At 41.6% G+C, this 20,209-nt stretch overlaps 1 protein-coding gene across 2 annotated transcripts in view; it reads right to left on the bottom strand.

Moving 5' to 3' along the window:
- Window positions 1-1,098: 1,098 nt before the first annotated feature.
- The window catches only part of myo5b (myosin VB), a 50,116-nt gene continuing 31,005 nt past the window's right edge, over window positions 1,099-20,209 (bottom strand). Inside the window, exons 22-40 of one of the 2 annotated variants that reach the window (XM_086299937.1) lie at window positions 19,324-19,560; window positions 18,072-18,165; window positions 16,830-16,960; window positions 15,971-16,090; window positions 15,493-15,627; window positions 15,319-15,384; window positions 14,945-15,202; window positions 13,842-13,936; window positions 12,406-12,483; window positions 11,552-11,750; window positions 11,362-11,455; window positions 11,127-11,270; window positions 10,572-10,723; window positions 10,397-10,486; window positions 10,161-10,311; window positions 7,569-7,863; window positions 6,508-6,682; window positions 6,339-6,419; window positions 1,099-5,112 (exon numbers count right to left, since the gene is read on the bottom strand). In XM_086299937.1, coding sequence (XP_086156063.1) covers window positions 4,960-5,112; window positions 6,339-6,419; window positions 6,508-6,682; window positions 7,569-7,863; window positions 10,161-10,311; window positions 10,397-10,486; window positions 10,572-10,723; window positions 11,127-11,270; window positions 11,362-11,455; window positions 11,552-11,750; window positions 12,406-12,483; window positions 13,842-13,936; window positions 14,945-15,202; window positions 15,319-15,384; window positions 15,493-15,627; window positions 15,971-16,090; window positions 16,830-16,960; window positions 18,072-18,165; window positions 19,324-19,560 — 2,748 coding nt within the window. In that variant the 3' untranslated portion in view covers window positions 1,099-4,959. The remainder of the gene's footprint in view (window positions 5,113-6,338; window positions 6,420-6,507; window positions 6,683-7,568; window positions 7,864-10,160; window positions 10,312-10,396; window positions 10,487-10,571; window positions 10,724-11,126; window positions 11,271-11,361; window positions 11,456-11,551; window positions 11,751-12,405; window positions 12,484-13,841; window positions 13,937-14,944; window positions 15,203-15,318; window positions 15,385-15,492; window positions 15,628-15,970; window positions 16,091-16,829; window positions 16,961-18,071; window positions 18,166-19,323; window positions 19,561-20,209) is intronic. The other variant, XM_086299938.1, reaches the window with a different exon arrangement.

Here is a 20,209-nt window from a genome sequence, read left to right as displayed (position 1 = left end):
TTTGTCAATATGTCAATACACGGCACGAGACTAAATCTTATTACAGAACCCGTCAGCATCAGCTGAATATTCTGGGACAACTTGGAATAGAAAGTAAAGACTTCAATCTCTCTGAAATCTTTGCATTCAGTCCCATTTATCAGTAGGCTTGTAATTACATTTCTCTGATGTCTACTTTTCTCCAGCTTACTAAAATATGATGATTTTTTTTCACCTGCCTCAGTCCATTTGACTCTCAATCTAAAAAGCAACCTGGGCCTCCTCAAGGCAAAGATCATCTAATTTAGTCTGTACCTCCATCAGTTTATTTTTCTCCTGCATGTTCCGTTTTTCTTTACTACAACACTGAGCTATTTCCCAAAGTAAATTACTTTCATAGTCGTGTTTTTTCCCATTTAGTTCTTTGCAGAATTTTATAGTAAATTCTCTGATCCTGAATTTAACAAATATCTTCATTAGGTTTAAACCACAGATAACTCTTAACTCCAGGATTCACATGTCTCTAAATGTCTATGAAATTATTATCACAAGCAAAGTTCACAGCAATGTTATTCTGCTGCCTCCTTCCTAAGCGAGGAGGCCATCTGTCCATCCATTCATCTGGTCTCATGTTCCAGTCTCCTCATACTACAGTATAATCTGTGGGGTACATAACTTTAAACTCTCAAATCACATTTGTTAAGTTTTCCAATAGACTTTTGACCTCATTATTGTGACTATAATGATTTTTGACAATTAGAAATAAACCTTTACTCTTCAAAACTATTTTTGGGTGATGTCTATGTTTTCCTGTGTAGTTCCTGATGCTCAGAACTTAAACTGCACTGTTTGAAATGGTTTATTTTGCTGCACATGCTGATTTTTTGCAAATTGTGCACAATAATATTTATTTTCATTTTTGCTGCAGTTTACAAAAATTAGTGTATCTCGAAAATGAAACTATGAAGACACTCAAAATAAATTTCCTGTGGTTGGAAATTTTGTGCAACTTGTTTTGAGGGATAAACCTCCAAAATTTCTGTAACAAAAATAATCTGTAAAAACAACATAAAAATAACAATTTTCATTTTCTTTGTAGTTTATTGCGTTTTTTAGAATTTTATGTAGTTACTATGGACTTAATGTATACATATTATAAAAAGTTAGGATAGAGCGGTTGTATTGATGAATAGGAACTTGAAATGCTCTAAAAAACACAGCATGTAAAAATGCAAAGGCTCTGGTGGACTTGTTCTCAGGGCGGCTGAAGTTAAACAGGACACAACTGGTGCGTTTGTTGAGGAGACTGTTGTAAGTTATGCACTCTTAGAACAGACGTGTCAGATTTGACACAACAAGCTTGGTTTTAAAATGTTAAAATAAATGCTTATTATTTTAACACGTCCATTATACATGTGTGGATTATGATGACTTGTCTTTCCACACACAGTGAATGAATGGTTAAAGCAGCAGTGGGACAGTCACAGTAAAAGCTGCAGGTAACTGATGATAAATAAAGTGCAGGCTCAGTTCTCCAGGTAGAGGAAAATGGTTTGAAACTCTTGTTGCAGTTTCAAGATGGAGTTTGTTTCAATGGCTTTTTTTCCAGCTTTTATAATATTATATTTGGTTTTTGTCAAGCTGTAAAATAAAGAAGAAGAAACCAAAACTAAAGACGCTTCCTCTAGTTTTATATTTAACTTTAAGTGCATATTATTATTTTGGGTAGTTTCCAGTTTTTTAAAATTCAGTTTAAATTCTGTTGCACAATTGTTTAGTTTTGTTTTAGGTCATTATGATAAAACCTGAACAAACTAAAGATGGTGAATATATTTTATTAAATACGACTGTTTAATTAAAAATATTCACTCTTTTGCCCGACAGTGACTCAGTGTTTTATTAAGCCTGCAGTCACAGTGTGTGTGTAAGAGTGTGAAACAGATCAGTGGGCGTCCTGTGAAGCTTTGAGCCACCTGAGCGACAGGTAAACCACGGACGACCTCGCAGGCCGACAGCTGGCACAACTGACAGCGAGCTGCTGTGGGAAGCAAACCAAACCCTCGTTCACAGAGCTGCTCTTCTTCTTCTCTGCCAACAGTCAGTGCAGACTGTGGGGACATTTTTATAGTATTTATTCACTTAGAGATCAGAAACATTAGAGAACGTTGTAGTTTTAATTCAGGGTGATAAATCTTATTTTCCTTCAACATCAGTGACGTGTCGAGCACCAAAGTGCCTCATCGTCAGACTGTGTTTGAAAACTGGGTTTGATTTTTCTCCAGTTTGAAGAAACTTTGTGATTGTTGAAGATGAATATGATGAAATTTGATTCTTAAGGTTGAAGAATAAGTTATTTGAGGATAACGTTAAGTTAAATGCACTGAACGGGTTTATTAATGAGGTTTCATTTTAGTCATGTTTATACTTTGCAGGTTCATTTTATATTCAGTGTTTTTCATTCTGACTAATTCAGAAAGTATTTTTGGAAGAACACATCAGGTGAAGCATTTGTGATGCTCAAATCTCTGTGTTGGTTCAGTTGTTTGACCAGTTTGTAGCTTTTCTGCAACACTTTAAGGTAAACATTTTTTCAGAAATCAGACACCAGGCAAGTATGTGCAGACATGTGCTGCTCTCAGATGTTTGGAATCACTTGTAAAGAATTTTTCTTACTTTAATATTTTCTCTGAAGACAGCACACTGAGAAGTTTCTTTGGCTGCTTTAGACATGAAAGATTAATGAACTGACATCAGGCTGCTTTTGTGTCTCTTGTTTGGGGAAATAATCCAGATTAAATTTGCATTTAATCACCATTTCATTGGATTTTGATTGAAAATTAAAAATAACAGAAATGTCCCTGAAATGTTTGTAATTTGTAAAAGTTCTCTGCACATTAAAAACCTGTCAGACTTTCATTTTTAGTGATGAGCTTATTGCTGTGACTGCAGTATTGAAGTCTGAACTGAAGTTTACACCTAAGCCTACAAAGTGCATTTAGCAGTTTCATATTCTCAAACATTTTGTTTTTAATTTATGCTTCAGCAGTTTCAGACTGGCACTATAAGCAGTGAGACCTCAACAAACACACCTGTAAACATGCTCCAGCTGTGACTTTGGGGCAGAAACAAGGGGCTCTGCTCTCTGAATGATCAGAGCAGCTACAAGTGTGTAAACTTGGTTCAACTCCCATCAGCTTCAGCTAAACTGTGGAAATAACGTTTATATTTTTGCCAGAAATGTTTCAATAAGAAATTTCATTTCATAAACAAAGACGACGCTAACAGAACATCAGCAAGACTTCAATTCCAAAATATATTCTTTGAGTTACAGTGATTGACTCAGTTTCATCCAGACTCAAACATCTGAAACTGAAGAGCTTTACTGCAGAATAAAACCAAACCTTCAGTTACGTGTGAAGTCAGCACAAAAACATCCAGTTTACGGTTTTTGTCTTATGAATGACCTGAATTATTAAACTTGTGCACAGCAGGTTTGCAGTGAAACTCTTCACATGTTAAACTTCATTTTATTACATTTGCACTTCATAAAAAGATGAAGATGAACGGCATCCAACAGAACATCATCAGCGTAGAATGGCACGTGGGTTTGGAGGAAAAGGAAAAATGTGAGGGTGTGATGGTTTGCAGTGTTATCTTGTGCATGTTTAGTATTTTACCTAGTAGTGTTTCCACGTGTGGTGCAAAAGAGAGAAACAGAAGAACAGAAACAGTAAAAAAAATAACTTCCCACAGAAATAAACGACATTACAGAGAGACGAAGTGGAAGTCCTGCACAGACTCTGAGAGGAGATCAGAAAAAGTGTTGATTTGCGTTTTACAGGCTGCTCTGCACCAGCTGAGTGAACAACAAGGTTTTCCAGAAGCCAGGGGGAGAACAACCTACCTGCTCTTTAGCTCATTAACTGCTATCACACTGCCAGCAGCTGTTATTAAAAACTACACCGTCGCATTTTCATCGCTTCATTTATTCGTCTACATTTGAACATCTTTCTGTCTTTAAATGCAAAAAAAACCAAGATTCACGTCTCTGCACCAGCCAACCTGAATAACCCTGACGTGTCCCAGCAGTTAGTTTCATCTTAAACATTTGCTTTCGTTTGCAGCATTATTTTATCATTTTGTTTTTTTAATTGGCCAAACGATCACAGGAAGACAGATCTGATAACTTCTGATACTTTCTTCTGACACGTTTGGGATCCTCCACAGCTGACTGTGTATTAGGAGCAGCTGAGAGTCACATGATGACACATGACTGGAGGAGCAGGAGCAAATATGAGATTAAATAACTGTTAACAGCTTAGTTTTAGTTTAGTGTAATTTTAGTGTTTAAAGGTGTCGTTATATCAGTACAGAAGCAGATAATCAGCCTTTTAATGCTACTGAATAACTAAATAAATAAATACGACCCACAACCTTCAAGGCTCAAAGGAAGTAAAGAGTCTACAGAAATCAACATGTTACTGCTGACACAGCCAACCAATCTCATGCAATTTTGACTGATTAAGCCTGAACTTTTAAATGCTGAATATTGTCAGTTATTCGGGTCGCTGATGTTTGTCTGCGTTTTAAATCTTCAGAAACCTTCACGCACATCTAAAAAAATCTTGTTTTTCTTCTGAGTCTAAATGATCCCTCTGAACCTTCCTCCTGACCTTCTTCATCCTTCTGCAAACCTTTCTGCTCCTTCTGTTAGATTCTGTGTTTCTTTATCTACTCAAACAGCAGCACAGTTTACTGTCAGAGAAGAACAACTGTGATGTGGACTCCACAGACTGGACTTCTGCAGGTTTTTTTCAGAAACGTGGAGGATTTACTTCAGAGAGACGTGAGGAGATGAACTTGTTCGGCAGAAAGGCAGACGTGCTGCTCTCAGGAAGACATGGAGACAGAAACAATGATCAATAAGAGGTGTCAGGCAGCAGACGCTGCTGGGAAACAGTCAGATTAATTGGCAGGTCATCAGACTCTGACGAGGAAGTCGATGTTAAGCGAGGCAGGAATGTGCAGCATCTCCAGGCTGAGGGCAGACGGCGAGTAAGGGAAGAGGACCGGGAAAGTGTGTTTGGTATCCAAAAGAAGCTGAGGAGGGTCATTCCTCTCCTGAAGGCGATTCTGGACACACAGAGACAGAGAGAAGTCAAACATGAGGCTGACATCACTGGTCCCGTAGAGGCAAAGTATTCATACAAAAACCCCAAAAAGAACAGACATCAGAAACCCGTTTATATTTCATGCTTTTGCTGTGTAATGTTGCACACAGCTGAAATGACTGAATGCAGACAAACAGAAACCTTCTAGTTTCTGGAGGCCGTGGCTCCTGCTTACTTTCCTGCTCCAGGACAGTTTGTGACCTGGATTCATGAACTTTGTTCTACTACTGCCGTGTTACCGGCAGCAGTAGAACCAAGGCAGCTGAAAGCAATTCAGCTGTTTATAGTTGTGCAACCTTTAACCTCCTAAGACCCGAACTCTTTCATGGCATGATTTTTAATTTCTCTTTGTCATTTTGGCTGATTGGGACCTGATGAAAGTAAAAACAAAGAATTACCAGATTTATTTATTTATTTATTTTTACCAGATTTTTGTTTCTGAGAAAAATGAGATAGAACAGTGGCAGTATAATGTCCTCATAAGTGGATATCAGGACCTTGTGGAGCAAGATTTAGTATTTTGGTCTAGACAACCCAAAATGTGCAGTCCACGTATGTGGACGCCCGGTCCTAGGAGGTTAAATTTGCTCTTAACGCCAAACAGTTTCAGTTTATCCGACGACAGCAACATGGTTTTTCGCAGAATTTACATTATTGGATATGTTTACGCATGTAACGTATGTTTACACTTGCCTCATCAGACCGACCGTGGGCATTTTATAGGATTCGTGTAAGATATCAGATTTTCCTGAAAACTGCTGGGAGCTCCTGGTTTTGTTTAGCAATGCAGGGTTTTCCCAAATATCTACATTGGATGTGGGCAGTACAAAGTTAAAGGGACACTTTGGTGGTGTTTAAAAAAAAAAAAAGGCTCTGTATGAGCACCTCTGCTTTTACTTCTGTTTTCTACCAAAGTGAACTATTTCCAAAGCAGAATAAGAAGCACAGAAGCAAAAATAATTCTGCAGTTCTGTTTTTAAATGACCTGATTGGTTCAGATCTTCAGATTTGGCACCAGCAGCATGAGGTGTTAAATTTTCTAACATCACATCTGTAAACGGATCTGACATTCAGATTCCACCTTTTATGCTTCAAAATTTTACATTTGTTCTTTTCATGTCCCAGAGGAATCCTCCCTCTGGTGTTTGGTAGAGGTATAAGCAGCTAAACCGTCTGTGTGATTCACACCTGAATGTTTCTGATGAAGGACACAGTGACTCGTTCTTCAAACTCGTTCAGAGGCGTGTAGAGGTTCAGGATTTTCACGATCTGCAGGAGACAGCAGGTTAACATCCTGTCATTATCTGATCGGGAGTGTTATCGATCGCCTGCTCGGGTTCAGATGAGCTGAGCGTACCTGCTGCATGGTGAGCGCGGTGCACAGCGCACAGATGGCCTCGGCGTCCTGCGACGTTTTCTTCTTGACCTGCAGCAGCTGTGCAGCCTGAATGATCGGCTCCAGAGTAGCTGCAGCTTTACTCTGATACAAGTTATTTCCTCTGAGCCACTCCTCCAACTGACTGGTGTTGTACCTGTGTACACACACACACACACACACACACACACACACACACACACACACACACAATTCAAAGTGAGGGTTGGGGTTGATGGGAGACCCACAGAGTTCAGGCATACAAGGTTTTGGCGATGTGACGTTAAAGCCAACCTCCATCTCTCTGTGCGATCTTTCTCCTGAATCTGAACACTAACAACAAACCAGCACACTATGTAACAAGTTATGGTCAATGCTCTTCTTCTACCAGTGCTTCTTTGATTTCTTGTTCTTTCTTGTCGCCCCAGAAAAATCCAGATTATTATTGTAATAATTCCACTTCTTAAGTTTTTTAAATTATTATTTTGGACAGAGCGCAACCTAAAACTCAATTTAAGCTTTCATGATATGAATAGAATAGAAAATCATCATAAACTTGATGATGTTCTATTCCAGCCTTTCTATTCAACTGACAGTCATGTTGGATTGAGGTGATGTGTTTTTGTGTACTGCATGAAAAAGCCAAAAAGGGCAGCCTGTAGTGATGGAACAGCTGGCTGAGCTCAGCGAGCTGTGAGTTAACTTGTGACCTGTTTGGGATTATTGTTAGGTTTGTTGATAAAAATGAGTCATTAACCACAGCTGAAGCTATCTGCACCATTCATCTCTAGAACTTGTAACTAACGAGGGAAGAACTTCAAAGACGAACTGAGCTCACTGACGTTTTTCTTTAGTTCATTTAACTTGCAAAGAAATTTTCACTGGATTCTAATTCAATGAAATACCTGCAATATAAAGTATAAAGACAAAATTATAAAATATATATGGTACATAGTTCACAGATTTTAGTAAATTTGTTTTGCATTGTAATGGAGTACAAACTATAAAGTTGAGCTTGTGGGTGTCGGCTGCAGGTTTAGTACCTGAGCTGCATGCCGGTGCTCCAGGAGCAGACGTCCTTGCGCAGCAACAGGTTGTTAAGGGTAACAGCGTTGATGCAGTGGAAGAGCTGCCGGACCGCCTGACCTATGATCTCAGGGTCCAGACCGTGGTCTCGCATGATGTTGTGGAACTGCCCCAGCTGCTTGATCAGGGCCTGCAGGGTGTAGCTGGTGGGGCCGTCGGCGTCCATGTCCATGCTGGACGAACGGTTCCTGTAGCCCATCGGCTTCACGCCTGCCAGGCTGGGGATGCTCTCGCTCTCCAACATGGCCGACACTGGATGGCAAAACAGAAACCAGAAAAGGAGTTCAGACATACAAAGAAGAACGTTTATAGAACAGATGGGAAGGTACAGACCTACACCAGTTACACAGCAACAAAATGATCTAGAAAAACACACAGGATGGTGCTATACAGACTTAGTTCCTCCAACGCTTGTTGTTTTGTTCTCCAGTCACTTTGTGGTTTTGGCTTTTCTCCATTTAGACTCCAGAGTTTTCAGATCTTCAATGAGGTTGCAGCTCCAGGTATGTTGAGGCAGTCTTGAGCAGCACTTTGCTGCCGAAGTTGCTCACTTTGATCTAAACCATGAATCCATGTTTGCTGTTAGCTACTTCAATTCAGTTTTACTTTGCTCACTCCAAGAACATCCAGCTGATTGTGGTTGAATTCCTGCAGCAGCTCAGAGACTCTTTTGCTTTGGTGGAGGGTATGCATTCGCCAAAAAAAAAAAAAAAAAAACCCTTCAAAACTCATCTTTCTTCAAGCTCTGGACCGTGTCTTAGGTTTAGTCTTCGATTTGACCCTAACTCATCTGTCCACTGATAACCGTCCTGCAGCTCTGAGGGGATTTTTTTTAGCCTGCCTTTACTCTGTTCGACTTAAAGACTTCTGGTAGATAAAAATACCTTTAATAACGATGAAGTTCACACTGACCACAGCTCTGTGGTTGCTGTGGTAACCACTGTGCACAGTCCAATAGCAGAAAGTCACATGATGACTCATATGGGGACGAAATGAGTCAGCTGCTACCTCAGAGTGACGTAGTTTCTGAAAAAAATTCCCCAAGTGTTCAACAGACAAACTCAACGAAAACTCAAACCAACACAAAACAGGAGAAGAGTGGGACTAGAAGATTTCACCATGGGGTTGTTGTGATAACCTGCTTCTTCCTCATGTTATGACACTTGACCAAACACTACAAATGACCGCATTTATCATTTAGTTTAGCATCTAAATAATGCTTCGGTTCCGTTTCGTGCTGCTCTCATTACACAATGATGGTTTTGCTGGACGGTAAACCCCATTTTATTTTTCTGTATAATTGTAACAGGACTTCTTGGGCGGCCCTCAGCTCCTTTGATGATGCGGTTACAGCAGTGAGTTAAAATAAGTAGTTCAGCTCTGAATTGAGAACACAGAAATGTTTCCTTGGACAGAATTCGGTTTGGTTGCACTATCAACCTTTGCATTAATGTTTTGGCTGACAGCAGATGAAACAGCAGCTACTAGTGTGGCTCATATCTAAAATGTCACTGCAACAGAGAGCAATGATCTGTGAAAGCCAAACATCTTTGACAGCCACTCACTGACACGCTGCATGTTTTAGAAGACTGAAAGTGATGTCTGCAGATTCGGGTTGTGGTTAAGTCACTGAGTTTTTCATATTTAACAACAGAGATGAGGCTTAATGACACAGCTTGTCATCATTTTATCCTGTTGGCTCCAGAAGTCTTTATTTTCACTTCTTTTTCATTTACCACCAGACTTCTGTCCATCTGGTTTAAACACACTAACGGATGGTTTTGTCAGCTGTTTTCAGCACAAACATGTTTGTGTTTCTCATAAAGGGACTCGGGAGGAAAGTACCTCTTTCCCCACAAATGACTCTATACCCACTTCTGTCGGTATGTCAAGCAGCTGACTTTCTCAAGGAACAGAGTTACATCACCTGAACACACAGTCAGCAAAGTCCAGCATGTTTTCATTTTGTCAACGACTCACGCAGAAATTAAAATGCAATTTTCCCTTTTAAACGTGCACAATTTTACAACCCTGGTGAAAGAAAAAAAAGGTCAAACAATATATTACTAGCTTCCACATCCTTAAAGAAAACAAACGCAGGGTTTTCAGATTAAAGATTAAAATTCTCACAGACAGGTTAAACATCCCAAACATGTAGTAGAAAAATGTGAAATAACTCTTCAAGAATTTTGTAAATGAATCTGCTGCAACAGGAGAAAGGCCATATCTCGAACAGTTTCTAATCTCTTTCTACTGGCTGGATATTTATCCTTCTAGAAATCTGACTGATGAATGCAACTCATATTGTCCAGGACATTTGACCATCCAGCAAGAGAGGAGCTTTGCAAAGTTTTCTATAAGGTCCCGAGCTCTTTATTTTTAACTATGCTGAAATAACACACCAAGCTGAACGAGAGGCACCAATTAGAAAACCACATAAATATTTCTTTAAGCAAAATATAACCAATGCATCATGTGCATTTATGCATCTTGCAATTAAATGCATCAAACCATAAAATTCTCCTTTTTGGTGTTTCAGGCAAACTCACCGATCATGGGTTGAATGATGCCTTCTGCCACTTTGATGAGTTGCTGGTAGATCTGGATGGAGAGATCGCTCAACACCTGCCTGTACTCAGCCAGGTCAAAGTTCTTCAGACAGTGCTCGTTCTGTTTGGACGTGTTCTGTGTCATAAATGCCTGATGAAGAAGATGTCAGGATGTGAGAGTGGTTAATCGCTGCTTCTGTCTGCTCATTCATTACAGATATCGATCAGGTCCTCACCTCCTCACCGCTGTATTGCTTCAGACAGTGAAGCAGTCGGCTGGTGTTGGCCAACCAGAAGGATGTCATCTCAAAGTCATCGTTGTTCTTCTGCAGAATGAATAAAAGGACTTTCAAAATAAAAGAACCTGTGTGTGGAATCAGACAGGTGGGCTGTGTGTGCAGTAGCACCAACCTTGAGGACCTTCTTGATTGCGTTGATGGTGGAGGTAAGCAGAGACTCCACCTTCTGGTCATCATTGATGTAGTCAGCGTGGCGGATGCACATGAAGAGGATGTAAGCTGGCAGACAGGGCACCGTACCAGACACGTTGTTGGGGCGGATGTCTGAAATCACATGCAATGGGTGAAACAACTCTGGTTTTATTATCCTGAGGACATGCATCCTGCTGTTCGTCTTGTCATCACATATTTTCAACTTCACCTCCAGCTCAACTTTAGTGACAGTAAAGCCGTCACTGTGAGGGACGTTGGGGAGCTACAGAAACAGCTGGAAACCAGACAGCTTCTTGTGTTGCTTTTTCTAACTACCAAATGCCCGATTTAATAAATATTTAAGTTAGAATATTTGTTCAGAGCTTCCGTTCTAACTTCTGAAAGCTGTGGGAGAAATCTTATCCAGCATGCGGTTTGAACAAACGCAGTCTGAGGTGGATGGGAATACCTCACCCACAATATGAAACCTCATGTAAGATAGAACAACCACATGAAGCTGGGGCGATGTTCTTACCATTGATCAGGGTCTTGACCAGCAGCGTCTCGTTCTCCTTGTTGTACTCCAGCATCCCCTCAAAGTCCTTCTCCTTCCTCTGGACGGTCACCTGGCGTATCAGCTCAGGTTTGGACCTGCTGCTCTGAGCTGCTGCTTGAGCAGCTGAAAAACAGACACATGGACACACACACACACACTTAGCCTCTGACCATCAGGTGCAGCTCTACAGAGCAGCTTCCTGTTCTCCTGTTACCTTCCAGCTCCTGGACCTTCTTCATGTAGATCTTGAGCTGCTTCTTCAGCTTCCTCTCGTTCTTCTCCAGCTTCTCCACCAGCTCTTTGAGATCCTGCAGGAAGACACAGAGCAGCGTCAGAAAACGGAAAACAGAAAACAGGAATCAGGAAGGGAGTCCGGCAGCAGCGGCTGCTGCAGTATTGCTCACCAGGTTGTCATTGGTGAGCCGCGTGATCTCCTGCTGGATGCTGTACTCCACCTGAGCCTCTGGAGACAGAGACATCATGTAGCTGAGCTTTTCCTGCTTATCCTCGATGTCACCCTTCAGCAGCTCGATCTGAGTGTGAAGGGCCTCCAGCTCGTCTTTGTGCTGCCTGGACTGAGTCTGCAGCTGAGCCTCCAGCAGCCTGGCAGGACCGGGAGGACCAGAGTGTTACTGACAGACACCGAAAACAACAAAACACCAAAACAAACAAAAAAACAAACAAAAACACAGCAAAACACCACACAGACAGATCAGTGGTGATACAGCCAATGTGTGAAACATCCTCTGAGGGCTAAGACACATTTTCATTAACCTTCCCATGAAGTAACATCACACTGAAGGTTCATGATGAAGGTTTACTTTGTTTGTTTTATTTTAGAAGTAATAATTTTATGATTTTTGCTCTAAAAGTTGCTGAGTCAGCACTGACACGTGAATGTGTGACTCACTGAGTTAATACTGATGTTTGTGTATTTTAAATTAATGGTGTCCTCTTCTTCAGGCTGCATAAATATTAAACTGCATACGATTCATCAGCAACTCTCAAACATATAAAGAGAATATTGAGGATAATCGTCACCTTAAGCTGAACCATCACAGCTGCTTTCTGGGCTCATAAACAAACTTCAAATCCAGATTGAGTTCACATGGCGGATTTTACTTAGGAGCTGAGAGCATCCTCATATTTCACACACTGGGTGTAGAAGCGGCCCTTCACGAACAGACTGAGGTCCAGAACATTACAGAGATGATTTTTTTGAAATGAAAGGAAGCAGAGGAAATGAGCAAACAGAAACCTGGCCACTTGTTTGAGGCCCTGGTAAGCCAAGCCCAGCTCTCCATCTTCATTCAGGTAACACCAGTCCTGATGGTTACTGGTGTCCAGCAGCAGCAGGCAGAGGACACAGAGAAGCAGATAAAAGCAGCATGTGAGGAGCAACGCAGCGAACAGAGAGGAGGGAGAGCAGCAGAAAGGTTAGTCGCTACATAAACAAGAGAAAAACCACAACTTCAGCTGCTGCCACTAAAACACTGTTAGAGCTACACTCGTTATTTGTGATGATCACAGCCCTGTGTTTTGGTGGGTCCTATGAAAAAGGAACGGCACAAAGGTGTTTTATTTTAACCCAAATCACAATCACTTCTGTGGGACTGATTTTGGGGTTTTTTTGCACTTTGAAAATGTAACACGTGCACACGAGGAGATATCAGACCAAAGACTGAAATCAAAAATGGGGAAATTCATTTCTAGAAACAACTGAACAGATTTGATGTGACTAAGCGAGATGAAGTGCAGTGAGACGGTGCTGGTTCAGGAGTGTCTATGATGTCTTCTGAAGCTACATTTCTCCTATATTGGCTTCCCCTCATTGGCTCCCTGTTTAATCCAAAACTCAATATTGCTCACATACAAGGTTTTAAATAATCAGGCCCCATCTTATCTTAATGACCTTGTAGTACCATTAGAGCACCTCGCTCTCACACTGCAGGCTTACTTGTTGTTGCTAGAGTATTTAACAGTTTTCCTCTTCAATGGAACCAACTTCCATAGAAGAGCTCAGATCAGCAGTGATCATGCTCGACATGAAGTCAGATCAGTTTTGTTTTCTCGGAGTTTGTGAAATTTCAAGTTGTCAGAACAACCGTCCTTCTAGAGACAGCAGGGGAGCTGGATGTGGCCCAGATGTGCAGAAGGAGCCGAATTTAAACCAGCTGTTGGTTATTTTGTTTGTTGTCTTCTTTTGTTTGTTTCTGTTTTGTGGTTTTGTTTCTGTGTTCAGAGGTAAGGAGCTACCCGCTGATCGTTATGTAGGTTTGGGAAAAGCCTCAAAGTCTTGTGAGACTCTCAAACTGGACATTAAAAATGAGTAGAGACTGAAAATGTGTGAAGGAAACAGAAATGTGATCTGTTGAAGCTTCAGCGCAGCTGACAGAAGTGAATGACACGAAGTCTGCGACAGACAGTCCTCGTGTCCGGCAATCTGTCGCTCTGAAATCTGATTTAAAGTCTCAGAAAGTTTCAATTAGCAGGATCATTCATTAGAGAAGAAAAGAAGGATTTTTTAATCAAATACTTGAGAACAGCCAGAGCAAAGTACAAAGAGTGCATTCAAAGCCTTTTGTGTCAACAACTAAAGAGGAGATCAGCTGACGTGACCTGTATGGAGGATCTCTTCTGCCCAAATACCTCACTGTGGTAAAGCTGGCTGGTTTCGGTTCTTTAGTCACTTACTTTTTGGACTCACACAGTCCATGGTAAGCTTTGAGCGCCTCCTCTTTGTCCACAGGCTCTTTGCTGTTGTTCACCACAGGAGTAGAATCAGTTTCCTGCTCAGACACAGAAAGAGCATGTCACATCACCAAACAACAGCTCACTGACCTCATTTTAATATCACTCTAACACACAGACAGTTGACACATGAACACGATAAATTCATATACATCCTCAGCCCTCTGACTCATCCACTGCACTGCAGACTGCGTTCATCTGAAAGCAGTGGCAGCAGGTGAAAGACTTCATCAAGAAAAATGTCTAAAGCAGAATCCAGCCCGTTGCTGCAACCTCGTGGGAAGTGTTCTCTCACATTTTCAATCACTGAGCCAACTGTTACTGAGCCTAATTATCGGTAATATTATAACATAACCTCACTTCATAAATAAAAGTCTTAAAATCCCCCCTTTGAGCTGAAACTCCATTTTCTGTTGGAATCGGGCTGGACAGCGCTTCCCATCGAACCTTGAGGCCGCAAAGCCTGTTTATACTCATGTCTGTATGTGGAAGTAGGTCGAACAGTGGCAGTGAGTACACCGCTGTGCAATATGAGTTAAATATCAAATGATTCAATATTGCATCACTTTGCAGTGACCTCATTACTTTTGAACAAGGAGGAAATAAGCAGATTTCCACCTCTGTGAAGCTGAAAATCCTCTTCTATTACTACCTAAGGGCAAACCACAAGGTTTGTCTTTGTTGTAATAGTAATAATAAAGATAATGATAGTTTCCTTTAAAAGAACCTTCTGTCACAAAAATCGTATTCTTTGACAAGAGATGACCGTGTATGAGAGCTGTAATCACAAACAGAAACACCACAGAAAGAAATTGTCTTGGCTGCCTTTTAAAATGCTTAAACTGACCTCGCAGCCAAAGCTTATTTCACTTTTCTAGACATGCAGACACGCTGCCAACACAAAGCTGAGCTTCTACACTGATAATGTGTTTTACCAGAGAGAACACGTGAAGCTTTGCTCCACCTATAGTGTGTGGGGTAGCATGATGAATAACAAATACAAATCTGGCCTCCTCATAAGGATTAGAACTTTGTTAATGCGATACCGTTGTGTTCAGGCTCAGGATATTCTCGTTCTTCTCCTGCAGCTGGGCCGCGCTCACAATCTGCGTCCTGAGGATGAGGACTTCCTCCTTGCGAGCATCCAACTCCTCATTGGCTGATTTAAGCTGGCTCAGCAGCAGGTTGTAGCTGTCCTGTAGCTCATTGGATGAGCTGTTCTGTGAGGCTCGCTCAGCGACCGTCTTCCTCAGCTCATTCAAGTCGTTCTTCAGTTTCTTGTTCTCTGATTCCAGCTCTTGCCTCTGCAGAGACACAAAGTTCACCGTTTAAGTTTTAGATGTTGATTTGTTACACACTAGCTTCATCTGAAAGGACAGAGAAGAAGTCCTGATGCCATGAAATGGTTTCAGTTTTGTACCTTGAGATTATTGTAGGCCAGATCAGCCGTCTCCTGCTCAGAAGTGGAGGGCCTTGACTGAGAGCCCTAAAATGAAGGAAGCACAAAGAAAAATATCAGAACCTGATTCATTTCCTGCAGATAAAAACTCAGAGGAAACAGCCGAGCCCCTCTGATAAATCCTTGCTCAGTCACCTTTCGCTTGGCCAGCTCCTCCATCTTCTCCACTGTGAGCTGCAGTTTCTTCCTCTCCTGCTCCAGCTCTCGGACTCTCTTCTGCAGCTTCATGAATAGACTAATATCCATAGCGGCCTTGTCTATCCCCATCTCCTGCAGACCAGCATGATCAGAGCTAGCATTTAACACACATCTCTGAACACTGAATCATCCAATTGTACTCCTCATGAAGTGACTCAGATTTAAAACCAATGTTTTTCTTTCATTCAGATCACATCAGCTTAAAAGAATAACTGGATATCCTGCAGCAACACGTTTGAACAAACTTGCATGCACTTCTGGAGAATCTATAATCACACTTCACCCACATCATTACTGATTTAAATCCTGTTAGTTAAACGTCACGGTGTTGAACGCCCTCTATTTTTCCTTCTCTGGCTCTTTACTTGTGTGATCTGATGCCTGCTCTGTGCAGACAAAGTACAAACTGACTCACGTCCACCAGCTGAATGGAGTCCTCGGTGTCTCCAATCTCTGAGGTGGAGACAGACGGGTAATTAGAGTCCGACTCCAGGCTGCTCTGATTGGACGGATTCCTCGTGTGGCCAGGCTGGAACTGCAGGATGACAGGAGGAAGAAAGTCACCACAGATGTACTAAAGTCGCTGATATAAAAGGGGAAAATATAGACTGAAGGTCTAGGAAGAAAAACTAGAATAAACCATAAACTTTTAGAAAACTTCAGAAGTTCTCAGATATAAAAATTCTGAGAACATCTGAGTTCAGATGCTGTGACGATTGTGTCGTAGAGCTGTAGGTTTTTAAGTCTGTTTCAACTCTAACCTTTCCCGATGCCTTCATCCTTCTGGTACTAACAGTTTTCTTACTGATAAGATCAGACTGCAAAGGACACCTTGATTCGTTTATCCACTACATCTGTGCAGGGATCAACCTTACAGTGTTCTCATTGCAATTTAACACTTTTACTTAACAAAATATTTTTTCTTTTCATAATGGTGTTATTAGAGTGTTCTCATGAAGCCTTTAGGTCCCAGGATATTTTTCTGAATGAAACAAAAACTGAATATGATCAGTTAGATCTCCACAGATGTGAGCACCGAACTGAACAACATCCAGCTCTCTGCTTCAAACACACTCGGAAGAACTGTGAAATATCAGCCTTTTTTTTGTTTGAAAGAAAGAAAAAGATATTTTCACTTCTCCTAATTCAGAACTCTAAACCAGAGAATGACTAAAGGACTGCACCATGACCTGGAGTTCATTGTTGCCCTCCAAATATAAACGTCAGTGTGTGAGTGTGTTTGTGATGACGTCTCTCTGAGGTCAGGAGGTCACCTTGTTGAGCGACATCTCCTCCTTCAGGTTGTCATATCTCTGCTCCAGCCTGGAGAACTCTTTGAGGAGGTTCTGGTAGCGCTCCCTCTCCTTATCCAGCTCCGACTGCAGAGACACACTGCTCACTTCCTCTGAAACACACACACATCCATCAATGAACGGCAGCTTTCAGTGAGTAAAGCTGTAAACTCTTCACAGCCTGCTTCACTTCAAAAGAAGCTAAAAAAAAGTTCCCAAACATGAAGGTGCTAAATTCACGTCGATGATAAAGCTCTGAACTGTAACTGAATGTTCTAATTGTGCTTGCTTTAAGTTCTATAAATGCTCCATAAGAAGATGCACTTAAACACTTTCCATTTAAAACCAGGAAGGAAAAGTCCATCACCAGGACACAGCAGGTCCATCACGAGAACACGCTGAGCTGTAGAGCTTCCTGTGGTTTCAGCAGTAATCGCTCCACTTGGATAAAAACAAACAAAACTAAATAACTAAGTAAATAAATTTGATGCGTCTCCAGTCTGGTTTGTTTTTCCTGCACTGCTCGCTGCCACCAGGCTGAAAGAACTCATTTAGTGAAAGTACGAATGGAAATAAACTGTGAAGACTGTTTGATTGAAGTGTGTGTGTGTGTGTGTGTGTGTGTGTGTGTGTGTGTGTGTGTGTGTGTGTGTGTGTGTGTGTGTGTGTGTGTGTGTGTGTGTCCGTCCGTGTGTGTGTGTGTGTAATTATACATCTTTGTGAGGACCAAAAATTTGACTGTTACTATACTTGTCGTGTCGGGCATTTTTGAGACTCAAAATGTGGTTTTAGTCTCAGGGTTACAGTTAAGTTTAGGCTAACCATAACCTGGGTTAGTCATTCATTTTTTGATGGTTAGGGAAAGAATTTTTGTCAATTAGATGTCCTCACTAAGACTTACAAGGCAAGTTGTGTGTGTGTGTGTGTGTTATAGTCATCTTTTAGTCTCTGAAACTTTTCGATTTTATTCTGCTTCCAGTCGGACTTTCTGACTGAATTCACCTTCGTTCCTACTTCCTGTTTCCATTGGCCACTGAGAAGCAAGCCTGCAGGAAGGCATCAATAAATCATTGTTCTCAGCTTAAAGACAGTCACAGAGGAAAAGTGACTCACTCGGTCTGACTCGTGTTTCCTGTTGCAGACAGAGAGACTCTTGTGTGAGTGTGTCGCTTGCACGTATGCTCGCACACATCTTAATCCAGGTGTGTTTTCCAGGTAACCTACCTTCTGTGCTCTTTGAGTGCTGCAGGATGCGTCGGTTCATTTCCTCCTTCTCGCTCTTCAGCAGGGAGTTTTCTCTCTCCAGCTCATCCACCCTCTGAAACACACACACACACACACACACACACACACACACACACACACACACACACACACACACACACACACACACACACACACACACACACACACACACACACACACACACACACACACACACACACACACACACACACACGTCGCTGTGTGCCGGTTTTACAACAGTAACACTGAATCAGTTTAAACACCTCTGATGAGTCAAAGCTGGAACAGCGAGCACACTGAAATCCCACCGAGGAAACTTTTCTGCAGTGAATACTTTTACTTTTAATACTCGAAGTAATATTTTCTGATCATATTCATATAATTTGACTTTCACTGCAGGACATTTTCTTGATGAGAGTATTTTTACTGTGCAGTATGAGCACTTTTACTGCAGCAAAGCCTCTGAATTCAAAATCCTGCTCCTCACATACAAGGTCTTAAATAATCAGGCCCCATCTTATCTTAATGGCCTTGTAGTACCATATCACCCTATTAGAGCACTTCGCTCTTGCTCTGCAGGCCTACTTGTTGTTCCTAGAGTATTTAAAAGTAGAATGGGAGGCAGAGCCTTCAGTTTTCAGGCCCCTCTTCTGTGGAACCAGCTTCCAGTTTGGATTCGGGAGACAGACACTATCTCTACTTTTAAGATTAGGCTTAAAACTTTCCTTTTTGCTAAAGCATATAGTTAGGGCTGGACCAGGTGACCCTGAATCCTCCCTTAGTTATGCTGCAATAGACGTAGGCTGCCGGGGGATTCCCATGATGCATTGAGTTTTTCCTTTCCAGTCACCTTTCTCACTCACTATGTATTAATAGACCTCTCTGCATTGAATCATATCTGTTATTAATCTCTGTCTCTCTTCCACAGCATGTCTTTTATCCTGTCTTCCTTCTCTCACCCCAACCGGTCGCAGCAGATGGCCGCCCCTCCCTGAGCCTGGTTCTGCCGGAGGTTTCTTCCTGTTAAAAGGGAGTTTTTCCTTCCCACTGTTGCCAAAGTGCTTGCTCATAGGGGGTCATATGATTGTTGGGTTTTTCTCTGTATCTATGAAGCGCCTTGAGGCGACTTATGTTGTGATTTGGCGCTATATAAATAAAACTGAATTGAATTGAATTGAAAATAGCCTGACAGGACGTGTGCTGTGTCTGTCGGTCTGTCTCCCTCGCCCACCTGTGTGAGGTCCATCTTCTCGTTGATATGCTCCTCCTCCATCTTGTTCCTCAGGGCATGCGCCTCCTCCAGCTCCTTCCTCAAGTGCTCCAGCTCTTCCTCCAGCGACCTCACCTGGCCTCCGTCCTCCTGCTCACTGCGCAGCAGCTCCAGCTGCTTCTGCAGCTTGTTCACTTCTGAGCCCAGCGAGGTGTTTACCGTCTGTAGCTGCTCGTTCTGAGTGCGGAGCTCTTTGGACTGAAGCAGGTGAAGCAGCAGTGAGGTTATCATGTACATCACAGCCTTTGTTACAAAGTAATGTGCACTGGTCCAATACTTCATCATAACTCATATTTATTGTTGCTAATCAACGACTTAGACCTGGATCGTTATATCCTATTCATCAACATGTTCGCTGCACACAGGAGCTCACACGTGATGATTATTAAAGGATTATAGTAGAAAAAGAAAAATAATTGTATTTAACAGACTTTTCTCCTGTGTGCTGATTTTAGATTAAATTATTTAATAAGCTCTTTACCCAAAATAACTTCACTGGAATCATGTGAATCTACTTCTGCTCATCTTTTTGCATAGTTTTAAAACATGATTCAGAGCATCTGACATTAGTCCGCATGACTGTTCACAGACAAAAAAAATAAAAGTAAAAAGCATTTTAAAGCAGTATCACTGCACAGGAGAGGACATGAGTGGAAACATTATGTTCGAGTTGTTTGGAGAAACGCTGTCTGTGTGTAGTCACGTAAACATAACGTCACAGATCGACTCTGATCTATAGGTTTAATTAAACAGGTGCAGTTTGTGAACTTGCACCTACACTTGCTTGTCACTAGGGGGAGATGTGGTGTACTCTGATATACTGTCCACTGAAGACACTTAACAGATC

This window comes from Aulonocara sp. 'chitande type north' Nkhata Bay, linkage group LG7 (assembly GCF_057382095.1).
Source record: "Aulonocara sp. 'chitande type north' Nkhata Bay isolate Kocher_YH1m ecotype deep benthic linkage group LG7, A_spYH_male_GT1.1, whole genome shotgun sequence".
Lineage (NCBI taxonomy): Eukaryota > Metazoa > Chordata > Actinopteri > Cichliformes > Cichlidae > Aulonocara > Aulonocara sp. 'chitande type north' Nkhata Bay.
The sequence above is the reverse complement of the archived record's forward strand: the minus strand, read 5'-3'. Positions and strand labels throughout refer to the sequence as shown.